The 20,852-nt window shown below is 51.4% G+C and overlaps 1 protein-coding gene across 22 annotated transcripts in view; it reads left to right on the forward strand.

The window, feature by feature from the left end:
* The window catches only part of DYSF (dysferlin), a 192,066-nt gene that overhangs the window by 69,894 nt on the left and 101,320 nt on the right, over window positions 1-20,852 (forward strand). For 13 of the 22 annotated variants that reach the window (XM_081156856.1, XM_081156863.1, XM_081156854.1 and 10 more), the window contains 8 exons: window positions 506-588; window positions 7,696-7,737; window positions 9,264-9,379; window positions 9,890-10,003; window positions 11,249-11,426; window positions 11,967-12,091; window positions 14,009-14,115; window positions 19,024-19,216. In XM_081156856.1, the coding sequence (XP_081012982.1) occupies window positions 506-588; window positions 7,696-7,737; window positions 9,264-9,379; window positions 9,890-10,003; window positions 11,249-11,426; window positions 11,967-12,091; window positions 14,009-14,115; window positions 19,024-19,216 (958 nt within the window). The remainder of the gene's footprint in view (window positions 1-505; window positions 589-7,695; window positions 7,738-9,263; window positions 9,380-9,889; window positions 10,004-11,248; window positions 11,427-11,966; window positions 12,092-14,008; window positions 14,116-19,023; window positions 19,217-20,852) is intronic. The other 9 variants (XM_081156871.1, XM_081156858.1, XM_081156861.1 and 6 more) reach the window with 1 other exon arrangement.

The raw sequence follows: 20,852 nt of genomic DNA on the forward strand, positions 1-20,852 counted from the left end.
AAAAAAAAAGTGTATCGTCACATAGAAAGTCAGATACAAAAAGGAGGAATAAATAGTGCATTCGTGTTGGCTAATTTAAGACCATGGCCTTGGAGGTAGTGTCTTCCTGGTTACTTGGTTTTCTCCTTGGTCTGGATATTTCTTGAGCTCCCGGAGCCTGGCTGTCTCTGGACCTGGGGGTCTGGGTCCCTGAGCAGCCTCCTGCCTCCTACCTGTGGCCTCCTCCCTCTCACCTGCAATGTCCTCAAGGACATCCAGGCCACCAGCCCAGTGCTGGCTTGATGATGGGTGCTGATGCGTGTTGAAACAGACTAGCTTCCACCTGAGGAGGCTTGAGCAACACTTTATTTCCAGTCTCTTCTTCCCTGGGATTACCAGGCCTCAGTAACATCCCCAATGTGAAGACTGGGACCCCTAATCATATACAACCAAGGCCATTTCCTTCTGGGTGGGCTGTGGTCTTCGTTTCCCTCCCTATTCAGGTCCTCTCTGTCCCCTGTTCTAGGGATCGCCTTACCCACAACGACATTGTGGCCACCACCTACCTGAGCATGTCGAAAATCTCTGCTCCTGGAGGAGAAATAGAAGGTAAGCTCCCCCTCTGTTCTGCCCTCTAGCCCCCACGCTCTCTCTCGTTCCACCCCTGCCTGTCTTCCACCGCTAACTTTGAAGAGTTTGCAGAAAAGGGATGATTATAAGTCTTTGCTGCCCCTTTCCCAGGGAGAAGGGCTGTGGCCAGTGAGAGAGATGGGCTTACAGACATTTAGGATTCTCCACACCTCGGAGGGTGGGATGCACCTCTGATGGTATAGAGAGGACAGGTCACTTCTGCAGATAACATTGGGGGCTGCAGCCTCGCCATTCATGGGTTATGTATTGGCTGACTGCACTCTGGCTATACCTATTTTGAAATAACTTTCATCGGTCTGTTAAAAAGTAGCCCATGATCATTTTGTAAATTTTAAAAGAAACAATCTGAAAGAAGATGATAAAATTTACCCATGAAATTACCCAGAAACCTACCCCATATCCAGCCTACCTTCTATCCAGACAGGAATGAACTTGATATTCTGGGGCCTTTCTATATGTACGTATGTATGTATACCTACATACATGTATAAGTATCACATATACATGCATGCATATATACTATATACATGAAAAACATTGTTTTGAAAAAATTTTCAATTGCTTTCTGTCACTTGGCAATACAACATAGATGTTTATTCATGTTATTAAACATTCTTTTACAATATAATTCTAAGCAAATGTACATGTTCCCCATATGAATGTACCATAGTCCATGTTAACTAGATATTTTCTAATTTTTCCACATTATAAACAACTAACTTAATATTGAATATTTTTGTGGCTACTTCTTATTCAATACACAACTTTCCTTTTGGAGGAACGCCTAGCAGTGGAATTGCTGTGTCAAAGGATCTGACCATTTTAAAGCTTTTGGTTTATATCAAAATTGCCCTTCAAAAAGACTGGACTGATTTATACTCTGATCACCCGCATAAGTTTATTTTGCTGCACCGTCACCAACACAGAGCGAAATAATGGTATTAAAATAGAACTTTGTTAATTTGATGGGTGAATTTCATGGTTGCCCTGATTTTCATTTCCTTGATAGCTGATGAATTTGATCAATGCAAATTAAAAAATATTTTAATAACTATATATATTTATATACTTCATTCTATTCTATTCTGTTTAAACTGCTTGCTGATGCTCTTGTCCGTGTTTCTGGTGGTGTGTTTGTTTTCTCTCATTGTTTGTAAGAGTTCTGTATGTGTGTGGGTGTCAGCTTTCCCCTGTCATATATGTGGTGAGTAATTTTTGTCAGTTTTATTTTACCATTTAATAGTTTTTGATGAATAGAAATTTAAAGCTTTTATGCAGCCAAATCTGTTAATTTTTTTCTTAGTGTATAAGGCAAGGAGTTAACATTACTTTTTTCAAAATTGTTCTTTGGCGATACCAACACTATATGTTGAATAACCTCTTCCTTATATCTGGAAATACCACCTTTATCCCTTATGAAATTACTCAGTGTGTTCTGGGGCTTGTTTCTTGTTTTTTTTTTCTATTATCTTTAATTGGTATGTGTGCTTGTTATTTCTTAGGTTTTGGTATCTAAGTTGTGTGGTTCTGCAAAATTAATTGGAAAGATTTAAAGTCTTTTCTAACATCTGAGACAGTTTATATAATATAAGAATATGGTCTTTTGAGGGTTTGAAATAATTCACTCATAAAACCATATGGGCTGGGTGCCTTTTTGAGTGAGTGTAGTGCTAGCTCTTTAAAAACTTTTCAGTTTCTCCTGTGATCATTGTTATTTTCAGTTTGTTACTTTTACTGTAGTCAGTTTTGGTGATTTATATTTTCCTAGAAAAGCATTTGTTATGTTTATTTACACAGTTGTGCAGATAATAATTTAAACAATTTTCTTTTTGCAGTCTCTCCTCCTTTCTTGTTTCTAATGATATGTGTTTTGAGTTTTATTTCCTTTTTTCATGGTTAGCTTTGTTAAAAGTTTTCATCTTACTTTATTGGACATTTCAAAGAATCAGGTTTTGGATTTATCAATTCTAATTTTTTTTTCTAATTTTTAATTCTCTCATCTTTTTACTTTTTTCTTTAACTCTATACTTATTTTGTTGCTTCCTATTTCAGCTTCCTAGCTAATTTGTGCTTATTTTCAGTGTTTCTTATTTAAATAATGTAAGTATGGTTTCTGTTCCATATGTTATGCTTCTGGCCTTCAGCAAACCCCAAGGTTATATTTAACTATTTTTTACTTTTATTTTTTACATCTAAATATTTAATCTGTTTTGGGTTTATTTTGAGTGTTTTCAGAGAGCAGCCTGATTTGATTCCTTTGTAGGTAGTCTATTTTTTCTAAGTAGATGCCACTTGTAGGCATGGATCTTTTTTATTGCAGTTTAAAAAATTGCTTTGATCTATCTAGATGCAGGACTCTTTTTATTGAATTTTGTCTGAGACATGGTGAATTCTTAAATCTGAGATGAGGAGCAATTTCTTTTTATTCTAACATTAAAACATGGATGGTTGAAGGCAGTGGGGTAGGCATAAGCAGCTTGGGTTCCAGTTCTGCTTCTTTGTAGCTGAGTGAGTTGCTTCAGTCTCCCCTTCCCAGTCTCAGGCTCATGAGGTGGTTATAAGGATTCAGTGAGGTTATAAATGTAAAGTTCTGAGAGTGTCTGGTACACAATAAACCCCAAAGTAAGGATTGCTGTTTAGTATCATTATTACTGGCTTTCTGCATCACTGATTTCCCTCCCCCCCGTATTAATTCTGCTTTTTACTACTTCCAAGATGGTTTAAAATTGGCTATTGCATTTTTAGTTTCTTGTCATGCCTTCATTTTCCTCGGTCATTCCTTTTGATATTTTCCTTTCCTTCTTTGTCTGTTCTTTCCCAGAAGTTTTGCTTTGTTCCACAAAGTTATGTCTTCCTGCACTCTATTAAGGATTCAGAATTCTTTCCTGAAATTTTCAGGTGAATGCTCTCTTGAATCTTACAGATGCTGTTTCCCTCCCCTGGTTGACACTCTGTTTCCCTCCTCCCTCTTTTCCTCCCTCTCTAACGAGGTCTGTTCAGTGTTGGTGTCTTTCTCAGGCAGGTCTCTGTCCATTCATCTTGTCAGATCTTTACCTGGAGGACAGGTTAACATACCCAGCTTCTGGAAGACTCCACCTAGTCCTCTTGAAGTTGAATCCCTTCTTCTAGGTTATTTGAAACATTAAAAAAGAACTTTAATTATAGAAAATTCAAGCACAGAGAAAAGTAAAGGATTGTACAATGAATTCCAAGGTGCTCTCACTCAGCTTCAACAGCTAGCTGCTCGCTGCCATTCTGATTTCATTGTTGATACTTGTAATTAGTGGAATACCCAAAAACTGCCTCCCAGAAGGCACTGCTACCGGGGTTCCTCCTGTCTCAGCCCCGGCCCCTCCTCACTGAGGGAGCTACTGCCCCAGGATGTGGACCCCCTTCTCTAATGCTGTTCGGATAATTTCTGAGGAGGGCCGTGTTGGCTGTAGAAAGATTTGAGGTGCGGCAGTGCAGGTATGGTAGGAGAAAGGGTGTTCTGGCCCCTGTGGCAGACCCGAACTCCTGAGAGTGGAAGAAACCTCTTTTCCAGTTTTCTGACTGGTGCTGTCCCTGTCTCTGAATCCAGACCCTGGCGCAAAGTGACCGTCTGTTTTCTGAGAGTCACTGTTTTATGAAGTTACAGCGGTGCCTGCCACCAGCCGCCTGAAGGAGAGTTTAGGTCTCTGCCTCCCTCGTCTTCCTTCTGTGTGGTGATGATGCCCTTGATTTTTTTTCAGGGTTGTTATGAATATTTTAATGGAACCGTGAGAAAGATGTTTATTTGGCCACTAGATGGCGCTCAGGCCATGGGCAACCCAGTGTGGTTCAGGGAGACATTAAAAATCGGACCGCTGGCTCCCACAGATTGTTTCGGAACTAAATGAGAATCTTCCTGCAAGCAGCTAACCAGTTTAAAACGGGCTGTTAAATAGCTTGATCTCTGTAACAATAAAGGAGTTCAACTTACTGTTCAAATGAGCCATTCCACGTGACTGGTCTGATGTCCCTTGCCTCAGAGGTGTCCCTTTCCGAGGCCCTGAAGTCTAGCACTTGCTTTGCTCCCTGCCAACCTTCTCCCACTGGTCCTGAGGCCACCTCAGAAGGTGTCACTCGCCGCACCTTTCGTTCCCATTGGGAGTTCTAGCACGACAATGCACTGCCCTTTATTTCGCCACTGCTCTCAAAACCCAAACTAAACCAAACTGTAAAAACGGGCTCTTTCTCTATAGCCTCCACCTCATGGTTCACCACATTATTGAGTCCAACCAGGAGTTTTTGTTTTTGGGTTTATTTCCAATAAGGGAAGGACTTAACAGTAGCCTCTTAAGCACTCCTGCCCACAAGTTTGCTGGGCATATTGAAGTGTTCCTTGGACCCTGTGCTCAAAGCATTTAGTAAAAATTTTGTTTTCTAAAAAGTAGTGCTTTCCTTAGAAGCTGCAGTTTTTTCAAAAGGTAACAGACACATGAGACCCATGAAACCTACATACATTCTTTTATAATTTTATACATGTGAAAATCATGCTATATAAATAGCACTTGTATCCTACAGTTTTTCCACAGAGAAGAAATCCAAAGTTAGTTTCTTTTTGTCTTTGGAACGTAGATGATGATGATTTCCCAGCAGTAGCCGGTTTCTCCTCCTGCCTGGCGCGGGTTGGTGTCAGGCAGCCAAACCGTGGGCGTGGGAGGTGTGCGGAGAGGCAGGGCTGGCGGCAGGTAAGGGCCTCAGTGTCCCCAGGGCTCATGGGCGGAGAGGGCCGCTCTCGGTCTCCCCTGCCTTCCTCCAGGTGAGAGAGCTGGGTTTTGTGAGCTGCTCAGCCCACAAAACTGGGAGCATTCATCTGTGTTTTGGGGCTTCCTTGGGCTGATGGAAAACACACCAAAACACTTGTGTTTTGGCAGAAGGGTGATGAGGACTATGCACTGTCTTGGTGCCTTCACTGGTCACTCTGCCCCTGACTTTGTGAGCTGTCTGCAGACACAGGGGAGAAAACTTGGGCTGATCCTCATCACCTGGAGGCCTAGGACCCTGCCCCCAAATTAAGAATCCTTGGCCTAAGTTGTCACCAGAGCTGTGTCTTTTTTTTTTTTTAAATATATCTTTATTGATTTCAGAGAGAGGGGAGAGAGAGAGTTGAAACATCAGTGATGAGACAGTCATTGATCAGCTGCCTCCTGCATGCCCCCAACTGGGGATCGAGCCCGCAACCCAGGCATATGCCCTGACCAGGAATTGAACTGCAATCTCCTGGATCCTAGGTTGATGCTCAACTGCTGAGCCACGCCTGGCCGGGCCAGAGCTATGTCTTAATAGGTGCCCAGCACTGTGCCTGGTTAAGTCTGCTTACAAACGAATGAATGAAGGAATTAATGGAAGGTGCTGTTGGGAAATAGGCTACTCTGCAGCCATCTTCTTGGCCCTCCTAGCCACCGGCTGGTGGGTTTAGGGGACTGGGCTGGGCACTGGCTTGTAGCCAGGATCCAGAGTCAGTCTGTGGGTGGGAAGGTGAGTTTGCCTGTGCAACAAACACATTGGGGTTGGAAGTATGACCTTGGCCTCGCTAGCCTGGATAACAGGCTGGGCATGCTTGTGATCCTTTGGAAGGAGCTTAAAATGGAATCTGTTAGCTTCTGGTGGGCCCTGGCCACTGCTCTTCTTGGGGCTCCAGCTGGGTCCATGTCAGCCCTCTCGCTGTTGCTGAAAGCTCTCCTATGACCAGAAGGCCTGGCTCCCCCACTGACGAGAACCTATGCCAGTGGCTATGGGAATGGCCATGAATTGTGGTTTCTGCAGCTGACTTCTGCCAGGCGGTGTTCCTAGCTGAGGCCTGTCTGGGGAGAACCGAGGGGTTGGGTCCCAGGGCCTCAGGCCCCTGCAGCTGGGCCTCACCCTCTTTGTGCCTCTGCGCTCAGTGCTCAGCCTTGCCTCTGATGCAGACTTCCAAACCCCCTTTCTCTCTTCCCCACTCTCTCTCTGTGTGTCTGCTCATTCTTCTCTCACAGTGTTTTGTTGGACTCTTGGCTCCTACCCGCAGTCATGGAGCTATGGGAAAATAGTAATAGGCATTATGTTTTTAAAGGAGACCCATAAGTAAGGGTGACCAATGAATGAAAATAATCAGGGATTTCACCAGCCATGTCCCAGGCTTGGTCATGACCCCAGACTAAGTTACACTTAGCTGGTTGGAGGAGTAGACAAGGAAGGTCAGAGTGTGGGAAGGGGCAGAAATCAGAGAGGACTGTGGAAGGAGACTGAGGGGGTGCCCACTCTTTTGGGGGCATCTTGTAACTGCCTCGATGTGAAGGATGGATTCCAAGAGCCTGAAGTGTACCAGAGCTTCTCCTTCCTTTTCTTATTTCTAGAAACCCATTACCAGCATTTAGGGACACACCCAAGTGTGTAGAACCTTCAGCAAATGACAGCATCTGTCATTGTGTTTCACTCGAAGAGGCAGGTGCCAGAAGCCAGATCCAGTGCTTGCCGCAGTGAAAGTGCAACATGGTGCCCTCAGTGGCAATACTAGGTATGCCACTAGATGGAGATGTTGTGCCTTGAAATGCGACATCTCAGGGAGCTGGGTCCCCAGTGTCAACCTGCCTGCTGGGTGGAGCACTGGGTGTGCCTGGCTGCCTAGCTCCGGCCCTTTCGTGCTTCCCCCACCCTTTCTTTGTGTCTGTACTTTGTTTCCCTCACTTTTCTGGCTATAATGTGGAAAAGCACATTTTCTTTTCTGTGTTATTTCTTGAATGTATTGAGTCAAGTTTTGGGTCCAATTTTCAATTGGCAAACAGAGCACACAGATGTGCAGGCAGACACCAGTGGGGAGGGACCTGAGGGCTCACTGTGGCGCTGGGGCAGTGTTTGGCTGGGGGGCTCCGTGATGACTTAGTTGGTGATAAATTCGCAGCTGGGCTGGGAGTGAGGCCTCGGGCCACCTCTGGTTCTCACACGGGAGCTGTCTTTCCATCTGTCTGTCCGCCAGCTCTCCATCCACATTCCCGGTCACATAACCAGACCTCCTCCAAGCCATGCCCATCCTAACCCCTTTTCCATTTCTTTATGCTTCAGAGGAGCCTGCAGGTGTGGTCAAGCCTCCTCCGGCCTCGGACAGTACGTGCTTTGGGGACCATGAGGGGTGGGCCTGGGGTTTCTGCTGGAGGGAAGAGGGTGTTGCTTGCTGAGGATTTTTGATTTGCCTGAGGTGGGTCTGAGATTGTCCACCATGGTCCCCTAGCTTAGCTTTGGCTATATACCTCTCGATTTTGGTTGAATATGTAAATTGCTTGGAATGATTTAAAGGCAGTTCCCTCCCACTCCCCAAACCCCCTCCTAATTCTGTTGGGCTCCAGCTGATGCTCAAATGAATCCACTCTCTCAGACAGGGAGGGAGTGGGGCCTGCAGGGTTGTCCTCAGTGGGGCAGGGGACATCTTGGGGACCAGAGAGGTGAGCTGAAAACTCTTGAAGTTGAAATTTGAAAGGTAAATAATAAATGAGGTGATTGTTACAAATAATAGTGCTCACATTCCATCGGCCTGGGTTTCCCACCTCTGTCCCAAATGCCAGAGCCCTGTCTGTACTGGGGATTGGAGGGAGAGTGAAGATGCGCACAGGGCATCCCCTGACTCTGGGGGAGGCATGCTATTCCTGCCTTCTGGTCAGAAATTTCTTATTTTTCAAGCCCTGTCTCCCGACCACTCACTGGGACTTGAGGTTCACTTCACAGCTCATGTCGTCAGGTCTGACTCAGGCATTTCCTTGCTGAGGCCATTTATTTTATGCCCACCTTGCCCTGCCCTGCTTGTATGGATTGGATCGCCCCAGATGGTCCTCCCCATCCCTGGGGTTCTCAGAGTAAGGCCAGTGAAGTCAAGTCCTGGGAAACTTGGCTGTCAGCTGGAAAACAATGACATTAACAAAAGAGAGCCTCTAAAAAGAATGCTGTGAAGAGAGAGATTTTCCCTGATCATTAGTGTAATTCTTCTAACTCTCCTCCAACCTGCTCCACTGGGAGATGGTTCTTTGCACAATGTGGGGAGGGGAAGGGGTTGCCAGCATGAGTCAAGGCTATTAGGGTCTGTTTCAGGGGTGGGGAGGTGTATGCCCAGGGGTTGCCTGTGGGGGGACATTTAGATGGGCCTCCTCCTTGGTGCCCTGGGAGATGGCTTCTCTGGCCATGAGGTTCTGGGGCCTCCTTTGTGCCTCCCTACACTCACATGTGGGTTGGGGAGGGGCTGAAGGTTGGCGTGTAGCCTGAGGGCTGGGACAGGGGAGGACCTGCCCTGAGCTTTACTTCTTGGCTTGGTGCATGGACTTTGAGCTTAGACCATTTTGAGTCATGCCACATTGGAGTCATGTGCTTCTTTGCATCCCTGGGCCTCAGTCTCCTCGTGTGTAAAATGAAATAATAAAACAATAAAAATCTCCACATCTCAGCATTGTAGTGAGGATTAAAGGGATGTATGGGAGACAATGGGAGATAATCAGTGTCACTGCTCTTTATATATGTGTGAGGCTGCGTCCCTCACATGGACAGGGAACTGAGGCCCAGGGATGGGCTCAGGCCCGAAGGTGGCTGGGTTGAGCACTAGAAAGCTGCCTTGGGCCAGCCCCTCTGACCCTGCCTGTGTCTCCCAGTGGATGACCACCTGGGCTTCCTTCCCACCTTTGGACCCTGCTATGTCAACCTCTACGGCAGTCCCAGGGAGTTTACTGGATTCCCAGACCCTTATGCAGAGCTCAACATGGGCAAGGTGAGCCAGCCAGACCCCCCACATTCCCTAGATCCCCAGGCCTGTGTGAGAGGTCTTCCAGCCTGGACTGGGAGTATCTGGGGCCTGCTTGGACTGCAAGGGCCTTATAGGCCTTGAGCAGGGCCAGGCAGCCACCTCCTCAGAGAGCCCTCCTTCTGCCTGGCTCTGTCCTGGCCTTTCCTTCCCCTTACTCCTCTCCCTTTTGCCTCACCTTCAGGGCCAGCCTGTCCCCCACTTCCTGGCCCCTGAGGGGCCCAGGTCCCCCCCACCCACCTGTCCTAGGTTTCATCTCTCCTCTAACTGGGTTGGAGTCTGGTACTGACCATCTGGGTGGCTTGGCCTGTCACCTGTACTCTCTGGGCTCTGTTTCTTTATTTGCAGAGTGATGGGGGTGGCTCAGGGTCCTCCTTGGTGCCTGGGAAATGAGCAACTTTAGGGCCAGATCAGGCCCCTTTCCTTTTCCTCCTCTCCCATCCCCCCTGCTCCTAGTGATCCAACCTCCCCTCTCAGGGGGAAGGTGTGGCCTACCGAGGCCGGGTTCTGCTCTCCCTGGAGACCAAGCTGGTGGAGCACTGTGAGCAGAAGGTGGAGGATCTCCCTGCAGATGACATTCTCCGGGTGGAGGTGAGGGGCATGACTCTGTGAGTCATGAGGGTGGTGGTCAAGGGGGGCGAGCCTCGAGGTGTCATGGTGGAGGAAGGCTCAACTTCACCCACACTCATATGCCTTCACCTCTCTGGGCCTCAGTGCCTCAGCTGTGAAGTGGGAGTAACACCATAACCACCCTGCTTCCCTGAGGAATGTTCAGAGACTCAAAAAAGATAAATGAAAGCATTTTAAAAGTCTAGAGCTCAATACAAACTGAGAGGCTATTTTATAACAATAATGTAAGAATAGCTAACACTTATTAAGCACTCACCATGTATCAGACACTTGCTAGTGACATTTGATATCATTGAGTCCTGCCAGCACCCATGAGGTGACTGCTGTTAGTATCTCCATTTTACAGATGAGGAAACTGAGGCTCAAATGTATCATAACAAGTGGGAGAGCTGGGCCCTGTGTTAAAGAGGCAGCTGAATGGCGTCCGCACAGTGGTTTAAACTTTCAGGCTCTGTGGTTAGAAGGCGCTTGTTTCAGTCCTTGCTTGACCACTTATCAGCTGTATCAGTTTCCCTATCTGTAAAGTGGAGGTAATAATTATACTTACCTCATAAGGTTGTTGTGAGGATTAAACTCATACCCATATGCAGTAAACACTCAATCAGCACTACCTGTTACTACTATTTACATTATCCCAAAACCCAGTTGTAACCCCTCTTTTTTTGCATTCCACAAAGGGGATTGTAAAGTCATCTCGGTTCTTGTGATTGAGTGCTTCCCATGTCCTTAGCCCTGTGCCTGATGCCCAGAGGGGACAACGGGACCCATTCATCCCAAGCACATGGCAGTCTGTGGATGCTGCAGGGCTGGCTGGCGAGGGGAGACCCTGAGTGAGTGGGATGCAAGCCCTGGGCAGGGGCACGTGGTTTAGAGCCTTCAGCCCCTTCTGAACAGCAGATGCAGGAGACCAGGTCCTTGGGGTGACGGTGCCATGGCTGCTGGTTTGGATTAGGGAGCAGCATGGCCTTGGAGGTGTAGAGCTTATTAGAGGAACGTGGCCAAGCACACAGGCCTGGAATGAGTTTGCTCAGTTAGTAACCAAATCTGGGCGCTGTTGCTTAGCTGGACCATTCGCCACCCATCTGTCCAGCCAGGATTTACTGGGCGCCAGTCACAGCCAGGGCCTGCCAGACATGTGACCCCTCTCCACCCCGGTGTCTCCCTTCCTCCTCCCTATGACTCTCTGGCCGCCCTCTCTGTTTCCAGAAGTACCTCCGAAGGCGCAAATATTCCCTCTTCGCTGCCTTCTACTCAGCATCCATGCTGCAGGATGTCGATGATGCCATTCAGTTCGAGGTCAGCATCGGGAACTACGGCAACAAGTTTGATAACACCTGCCTGCCGCTGGCCTCCACCACCCAGTACAGCCGGGCGGTCTTTGACGGTGAGGCCAGAGGCCATGTGTCTGGGTGGAATCAGATCATGGAGAGGGGCCAGACCCTGCGTCCTGCCTCCCATTTGAAGTTGCCAGAGGTCCACTGGAGGGCCTATCCTGGACAAACCTATAGGGAGGGACCCCTGCTGAGCTCCCCCTTCTAGCCTCCCAGGGGGTTCTTGCTGCTAGGACTCACAGATTGAGCTCCCCAAACTGGCCATAGTCAGCTTTGATTCTGACCTGTGGTGTCATTTATCACACGGTGGCTGCTGGGCTGGCATAGAGATTGTGGAGAATGTGGGTTCCCCGCATCCTTCTAACAGCCCCTCTGCTTTGATGTTAAGGAACCTCAGTGAGAGCAGCAGCTGACTTCAGCACAGGGGGGGAAGCTCAGGCACCTATCTGGACACTGGGAAATACTGGTCACACGTGTGTGTCCAAGGGAGTTCTTAGTGGGAAGGGGAGCAGATGCCTGAATCCACCCACCCTCAGTCCCCGTCCCCGCTCCTGGAATCCTGGCTCAGTGCCATGCCCTTTGTGTCCTTCCAGGGTGCCACTACTACTACTTACCCTGGGGCAACGTGAAACCTGTGGTGGTGCTGTCATCTTACTGGGAGGACATCAGCCACAGAATTGAGGCTCAGAACCAGCTGCTCAGGATTGCGGACCGGCTGGTGAGTGGGAGCAGCGCCACCCACACCCGCACACAGCCTGCAGTGGGAGTGCTCAGACCGGCCCCCGTGGGTTCACACACTTACGTACGGCTGTGCCTGCAGAACTTCATGGTGTCTGGGTCCCTTGTGTCCTAGCGGTGCCAGGTTTGTGGTCCTGTCCTGTACACAGGAAAGAGAGGAGAGGGTATGAGAACTGTTCTGGGGGAGCCCTTAGTCTGATGGAGAAGACAGCACAGACAAAGAGCCGAGCGAGGAGCAGGACAGAACCTTGCACTCACTCATTCATTCAATTATCAAATGCCTTTGACTGTTACGACATGAGAGGACTTGTGCTAGAAATTTCCAGATAGAAGTTAGACATGAACAAGGAGCTGGCCTGCGTTCAGGGAGTTGGTTTAGTAAAGGAGAGCCCAAGCTCACCCATACAGAAGTCAGTTCAGGTGACTCTCCAGGAGTACCAGGGAGAGATGCGGGCTTCGAGGAGGGAGAGGGCCAGCGGGCATCGGGAGGGCATCTCAGAGCAGCAAGGGAGCAGGAGACAGGAACCATTGCAACGGTTCTGGGGAGAGTAACAAGCCCTGGGAAGGGGATAACCTGGGGAGAAAGTCATAGGTGTTGGGCTAGAAGGTCCTGGTGGTCTGTTGGATGGAGGAGGAGGGCGGGCTGGAGGAGTGGCTCTAGTGGCTGGAATTGGGAAGTAGGGAGAGAGGCAGGTGGTGAGTCCTGATTTGGGTGTGACCAGGGGTTTGCCTGTGGAGGCGAGGTGTGGCTGGCCTGGCGCTTGGCCCGAGAGTGGAGGCGATTCACAGTGGGCAGAAGTGTAGAGGCCAAGGGTGGGAGCTGGTGCTCTGGCAGTGGCCCCGGGCCGTTCCTGTGTGTGCATGTGGCGGAGGCCAGCCCATAAGGCACGTGGCCCATGGGAATGGGGAGGAGGCAGGTGTGGCCACACTGCTGGAGCAAGTGAGGAGCATCGGGCGGAGGGAGGGGGTTTGAAAGGCTTGGGCATGCCTGTGGGTGAGGTGGCGAGCACAGTGAGGAGGGAAGGCGGACAAGCAAGGGGAAGGCTGGGGTCTTGGAGTGGATGGGAGATGATATGGGCCCAGGTGGGGGCCATGGTGGCTCACGCCTTTCCTGGGACCGGCAAACGGCCGGGTGCAGAAGAACTTGGAGTCGAGGCCTTTTAAGGGCAGACTCCATCCTCCGGATCAGCCATTCTCTCACAAGACAGTCCCTGAGGTTGGAACTCTGTTCTTTCCAGGGCCCGTTTTCTCTGGTTGTCCCAGGGTGGAGCTCATGCCCTGGAAGGCTGGGGGGTGGGAAGGGCCATGAGGGCTGAGGGACAGCCCTGGCCTGATGGGTGTTCTGTGGGAGATCTCTGCCTCCCAGCTCAGTAATGAGGCCCATGAACACAGCTGGAGAAGTGCTCCATGGAGGAGACCAGGCTGTGGGAGTTTGTAGAGCAAGAACTCTGTTATTGGAGGTTTTCTGAGCACTCCTGAAGGAAGGAGGCCATGACCTGAGCCTGGTTAGGTGCTAGGATTTGGGAAGGAGAGAGCATCCCAGGTAGGGAACTAGAGGGGCTCAGCAGTCACTTACCTGTGAGATGGCATGACTGGCTTGAAGGGGCTTGTGAGGAGCAGGATGCCATCTGTTCTGTCAGAGCCTGAACACAGCACCTGACCTCCTTGTGGCCACATGCACAGCTGGAGCCCCAGGCTTTGTACTTTGGGGCAGTTTGGTGTGGGGAGCCCTGGAATGTTCTTGAGCCAAGACAGACCCTGATATGTCAGGTCTGGTCTCTGCTGTCTTTGCTCTTTGGTTCATGAACTGGATGTGGTGACAGGGCCTGGGGCTGGGGTCCACTGTGTCCCTTCCGACCTGCAGTGACCATCTTGACTCTTGCCTGCCTGTCCCCAGGAAGCCGGCCTGGAGCAAGTCCACCTGGCCATGAAGATGCAGTGCTCCACCGAGGACGTGGACGCCCTGGTGGCTCAGCTGATGGATGAGCTCATCAAAGATTGCAGGTAGGGGTGCCTGGCACCCACACCCAGCCTCCTGACTCAGCTAGGCCCTTTCCCAGGAGTGTTCGTGTGTGGCGGTGAGCGACGGCACGTCTCCCCAGCCATGCTTGGCCAGCAGTCCAGCATGCTAAGTCCAGAGGTGGCGGAGCCAGCGCGGGGAGTTGAAAAGGTGACATTTAGAGCAGGTCATAAATCTCCCTGCAGCAGCGGCAGCTGTGGGACCTGGGCGGCCGGCTCACCTGAATGGGGAGCATTGTGTCTCTGATCCCCGACCTCTTATTTCCCTGATGGAATCTGCAGGAGGAGCTGGCGGTGGTGGTGGGGGGGAGTGACTACGTCCCTCCTTCCCCCAAGGCCATGTAGGGGACCTTGGTTTCTGTTTAGCCTTCTATTGACAAGGCTGATTGTCAGGAAAAGGGGGCCTTGGGTGCTGGAGAACAGCGGCCCTGAGGCCCAGGAGATGGGTGCATCTCAGCATCTCCCCTGCTGCCAGGTGACTTGGAGCTCACCACCCACCTGCTCTGAGCCCTGGTTTCCTCATCTTTAACTCGACATTGGGAATAATGAATTTATAATAGCACATAAGCAAACTGCCCAGCTCTTAGGAAATGTTTAACACATGGTAGCTGTGATTATTAGTAAGAAGGAGCAATGTCAGGAGACATAGGTTCTTGTCCTTTTAACCAGCTCTGCAGCTTTGGGCAGCTTCACTTCTCTGGACCTCAGCTTTCTCAGCTGTTAAATGGACCTAATAGTAAAAAGTTGCCTTTCTACTTCCTATGGAGTTAAGTGTGAACATATGCAAATGTGTTCTGTGTCCCCCTTTAAATTCTATCAGCCACCCCCTACTGAAGGTGTGACAAATGCCTTCATGCTGAGATGTGGGCCATCATCCTGCCTGACGCAGTGTCCTGCTAGTCCTTTGTACCTCAGTTGGGAAGTACATGTTTACCAGAACAAACGTTTCCCTGAAGAATCACTCCCTCCCAGTGGTGGAATTGCAGACAGCTCATTCACTTATTCCCCAAACCTCCCTGAAGCCTGGCAGGCTCTGTGCCAGACACACAGAGCAGACTGACAAGGGGGCAGCTTAAGCCCTCACGTGACTCATGCTAACGTGAGCAAATGAAGTCAAGTGTGTTGGGTTGGAGGCATGTACTGTAGGAGCTCAGAGCAGGTTCATGTAACTCAAATCTAACTTGGGATGCTTCCTGGGGGAGAGGACGCCCAATGTGAACTCTAAAGGAGGAGCAGTAGTCAGCCTTTGGAGAGGGGCTCACCCAGTCAAAGGCAGAGCAGCCTGAAATGCCTGCTGTCTGAGAGTGGGGAGTCACCAGGGAGGCTCAGGTCCAAATGGGACAGGCCTCAGGGGTCCACTAATGTGAGCTCGGCCATGAGGCACAGTGGTCCCTGTAGTTCAAGGGATGGGCTGGTGGTGGTGGGGGAGACTGGAAGAGGCATCACCTAAGGAGGGACACTGGGAGGGGTGGGGACTATTCAGGAGGCATCAAGATGACAACAGCTTCAGAATGAGCACCTGTGCCAGGTGCTGTTCTAAGAATTTTACACATATGAATTAATCACAAAAATTATATGAGGTAGGAAGTAGAATGATCTACATTTTACAGATGAGGAAACCGAGACATGGAGAGGTTAATCAATGTGGCCAGATTCATACCCCTAGTAAGTGGCCGAGCCCCTTGGTGCTGCACTGCTCTCTCATGGACAAGACTTGATGGTGGATTGGATGCGGGGACCCAAGGAAGGTCGAGAATGATCCTGGCTCTGGCCAGGGCAGCTAGGTGGATGGCAGTGCCATTCCCAGAGAGGTCAGCAGGAGAACAGCTTTTGGGGAAGATGAGGAGCTCAGGACTGGCCACGTGGAGGAGGAGGTGCCTGTGGGATGTCTGTCTGTGGCCTGGAGGTCAGAGGACAGAGTGAGGCTGGAGGGGCACACAGGGACACAGTCACCATGGGGAGGGCCTCAGATTGACTCGCTGTGCCCCATTGGCCTGGCCTGACAGCTGGAGTGCGAAGGGTGGGCCAGGGTTTTGCTCATGACTCACATGTTGTGTGGACCTTGGCAGGTCTGAGGTGCCTGAAACATCTGAGATGAGTGGGACCCAAGTCCTGGGTTGCCCTTGCTGCCCTCTCTGGGTTCTTGGAGGATTTGGCTAAAAATGCTTCTGCTAATGCCTGGGCCCCTTGAGTCACTCTCCTCAGGACAGAGGGGGTCTGGGGCCTCCCGGGGAGCACTGGTCCCAGGTCAGGAGCTTGGAGGAGGTTCTCCTCCAAGGAGGAGTGGCTCTCCAGGGGAGGCATGCCAGCCAGTCATCAGGACTGATTCCCTCAGCCACCACCTGAGGCCACCACAGCCCTGGGGCCACAGCAAGGGGGCTTCCTCCACCTCTGGCTCTGTGCTGAGCATCATCACTGCTGACAAGCAGGGCCACCAGGTGCAGGGTTCCTTAGCCAGCTTGCCATGGCTGACCACCGGCTGCTCACCCCTCCTCAGCCGGCCCTGCCTACGCCTCCAACATTAGTGTCCTTTGTTCCATCAGAACCTTTTCCTGCCTCATCTCCCTGGAACCCCTCTCCCTTCAAGGCCAGTGGCGCTCACTCTGTCCTTCCTGCCCAGCCCTCTACTCTCATCTCTAACCTGACTCCCACCACACATCACCACCTGGATGTCCTGTCAGCGTGTTCAGTTAATTCTCTGTGACCTTCCTAAAACTGTGCCCTGCTACCTCCACTTCAGCCCTGTGGCGTCTTCCAGTTAGGAAAAGTCCCAGCTCTTATTCTGGTAAACGGGTCACTCTGTCCCCATTCCCTGCCTTATGGACCCAGCAGTCCTACCCTCTGACCTCTTCAGAGCCACCTGTACATGTTCTCTCCTGCCTCTGAGGTATTGTCTTGGGCATATACTGCTCCTTCTGCTAGAACACCCTTCCTGCTCTTTTTGGTCTGACTAGCTCCTGCTAGCCCTGACAGGTGCAGTTAAGGGCCACTTCCTCCAGGAAGTACTCCTGACTCCGAGGTTGCTCAGTGGGGGGCTCCCCCCCCCGAAGGCAGGGCTGGACTCAGCAGAGCTGTTGCTCAGGAGGAGCGAAATGAATGATCCTGCAACCAGTTCATTTTTCAGGCTGGACACTGCCCCGCCCCCACCCCTCAAAGGCACCCATTCTGGCAGACAGCGACTTTGTGAGCAGCTCAGCTCCGTTGTCAGCCTGTGCTGGGCCTGCCTCCCATTCTCGAGGCAGCCAGGGTTGGCAGGGCAGCTGCCCCTGTTGGGAGGGGTTTCAGTGTCATCCAGTCTCTTCTTCCCGGTCTCCCTTTCTTTTCATACCCCCTGCCTTGGGCTTTTCTGGGGCAGGAAAGGTCTGAGACATTTTGTTAGTGGCAGTCACGGGTCCCGGCCGTTTCTTGGGGAGTCTTGGCTGGGCTGGTGGCCTCCGTGAAAATCTCCCTTTGGTGGTCTGTATGGCAGTCCCTCCCAGCTCCCGACCCAGGCTGGGAGCATAAATCACTCTGGTTGGCTTAGCTCTCCACATCCCACTCCAGACCCGCCTGCCCCCACCCTCAGGCCCACTCAGGCCTCCTTCCCAGGCAGGCTCCAGCCAGGCCTCCGGCCCAGGCCCCCCTTTACCCACCAGGCATGCCCCTCCGCCACGTTCAAGTGGGCTGGGGATGGAGGCCGGCCCTCTCCTGGCCTGGGGCAGCCCCATCCGCGGCACCCTCGGGGCAGTAAATATTATATTACTACAGGGTGTGCAGTACGTGACCTGAGACAGGTCCCGGGGCTTAAGTTTCCTGAGATGGAGTTTGCGTACTGCTCCCCCCACCCTAAAAATTCAATTAAAAAAAATAACAGGAAAAATGCAGTGCGCCGAGGGCCTGCCAGAGCGGTGTATCTGGCGGCGGCGGTGCCGCTGCGCTCCGGCGGTAATTGGTTCTGCATAGCTCGGGGAAATTGGCAGAAAAATAAATCAGCCGGGAGCCGGAGTCGAGACGCTGCAGGGAGGGGAGTATGAGGTAGGGGGGCTGCGAGTGGTGGGAGCAGAACTGGCGGAGCGGGTTTGACTGATGTCCTGTTTGGGAGTCAAGGGCTCAGCGGAGGTGGGGCAGCCCCCCATACCTTCAAGCGGGGATAATCTAGAGGGGTCCTGCCGGTGAGGGAGGGGACGGAGCTCCCCCTCCCCACCCCATCCTGCAGGACCCTTGTGCGTGTACCGGCTGACCTTGGAGAGTTGGTACCGTGAGGAGGAGCATATGAAGGACTTTTCGGAAGCCCAGTGGGATGGGTCAGAGTTCTTTGCCTCCAAACAGGATGGAGTTTAAATCCAACCCCCCACTTGGGACCTAAGGCTGTGTTTCTGGGACTGTATACCCCCCCTCCTCTCCAAAGGCTTCCTAAACAGAGGGTTCTGGGAGGGGTGTTGTGGGGCCGCCCGGAGTCGACACATCTGTATTGCTGGCTGCCGGCCTCCCCACAGCGTCTGCAGTGGCTTGTCAGGGGTCCATAAATTTCCTTCTTGAAGAAAGTGTGCGTACAACAGAGTGGATTCGCTTCAGCCAAGGGCAACTTAGTACTCAGGCCTCTGCTCTAGGAGGATGCAGGGGACAGGGAGGGACAACCCCCCGGGACTTCAGATCAGAGGCATGTGGGCCACTGTGGTTGGGGAAGGCTTCCTGGAGGAGGTGAGGATGGCACAGGTTGCACGGCAATGACTGTGCACATGGGTCAGGCTGGAGAAGGTGCCCAGGACACACAGAGGGCCCAGCAGGTGAGCTGAGGGTGTGAGGCTCGTTGTGGGGGCCTGTGCACATACGTGTGTACATGCATGTGTGTGCCTGGACTTGGGTATGCAGTGGGCTCCTGCTCATCAGGCATATCCCATCTGTCTCTCACAGCCAGCCCCTGGGCAATATCCAAGAGAGGCCCTCTGCCACTTACCTGGACCAGTACCTGTATAAGCTGCGCACCCGTCACCTGACTCAGATCACTGAGGCAGCCTTGGCCTTGAAGCTTGGCCATTATGAGCTCCCCACCACCTTGGAGCAGGCTGAGGACTGGCTTCTACGTCTCCGTGCCCTGGCAGATGAGGTACCTAACCCTGCGAGGCACCTTCCTTCCCGCCTAGAACATCAGAACTGTCTGGACCGTGATCTAACCCTGGCTCCATTGTTGGGTGACCCTGGGCCAGTGACTTAACCTCTCTGAGCCTCAATGTCCCCATTTGTAGAAGGAAGAGAGAAGATGCAACAAGAAACTGGATTTGTGGAGCCCAGCGCAGAGCCTAGTGTGTAGAAAGTGCTCAATAAATGTCCCCAAAAGTGCATAATAAGTGCTCCCAAAGTATGTTAGAGACAGAGCTGGGACCAGGACCCAAGGTGCCTGGCTCTAGGTCTGGTGCTAGGGCCTCCTTTCCTAGGACCCAACTCCTCCTCGCCAACCAGCGTCTTTTCCTGCCTCTCTAGGGGCCCTGTGTTTCCTGCCCTCGTGGAGGCCTCTGAGCCCCAGGCCTGAGGAGGCTGCGTTTGCAGTAACTCTGAGCATTGTCATATGTAATCAGAGAGAAGAGACTCCAGTTTGTCTTTAGGGGCACCTTTCCCCACCTGCACCACCCTCATTCAGGTCAAATGCACCCACCCAGTTCCTTGAGTGACCAGGCAAGCCACGGATTTGTCCAGAAGGAGGACAAAGGTCCACTCTTATGTCACAGGCAGGCCAGCTGCTTCCCACTCTAACCAGAGCCATGTGGGACCTCCAGGGAAGAGTAGTGATAGTTGGAAGGCTCTCCCCAGAAGCAGTGTGCTGAGGAAGTCAGGGCCTGCAAAGGGCTTGTGGACGAGCGAGTGGTTGAAGGGGAGAGGGAGGCCCAGGAGGTGGAAGGGATGCTCAGGAGGGGAAGGCAGCCTGGAATGTTGGTCCCCGAGAATCAATTCCCAAGCAGGGTCTCAGGCATGTGGCCAGCTACATGGGGGAACACTGTGTTGCTCAACCACAGGCCAACCCCTCACAATGGCCATGAACGATCTTCTTGGGCTGGCCAAAGCATGACTCTCAAAACCATGGCCCAGACTGACCCCAGAACTCTCAACACAGATTGTGAGAGGGCTTGGAGATGTTCAGGTCAAACAGGTGCTATTGGTTGTATGGGAACCCAGAGAGAGTCTTGCTCAGATTTGAAGGGCTCATTAAAACAGGTTACAGCCCCCACCCCCACCCCATGTCTGGAGTGGAGCCTGAAATTTGCATTTCTGCTGCAGGAACCACACTTTGAAAACCCCTGATATAGTGGTTAGGAACAGGTATTTGGAGACAGAAAAACCCAGTCCCTAGCCTCTTAGAGCCTGAATTTCCTCACCTGTCAAGTGGACTGCCTTTCTCTGCTTCCTGGGCTGCTGCAGGGAGGACATGAGACAAAGCCTGTGAAATGCTGAACAAGTGCTCCAGGGGTTTGAGCCCTGGTAAGAGACAGACCCAGCCTCCTCCTGGTGCACTTGGTAGATGAACCACACCAACCAACCTTCTCTCCTGAGTGTGAGCTGGGAGCCGTTCATAGCTAGAGGCTCTGAGGGACTCAGGGGCCTAGCAGTTTTGTTCTGGGTCAGTCACCATTTTCAGAGCCCACTGTCCCCAGGCCCAGAAAGAGTCAGCTTCTAGGGTCCCTGCTGTCAGAGGGAGCAGGAGTGAGTGTCCTCTGGGAAGGGCACACCTGTGGACTTGCTGCTTCTCC

This window comes from Miniopterus schreibersii (genome assembly GCF_964146895.1).
Source record: "Miniopterus schreibersii genome assembly, chromosome: 13".
NCBI lineage: Eukaryota > Metazoa > Chordata > Mammalia > Chiroptera > Miniopteridae > Miniopterus > Miniopterus schreibersii.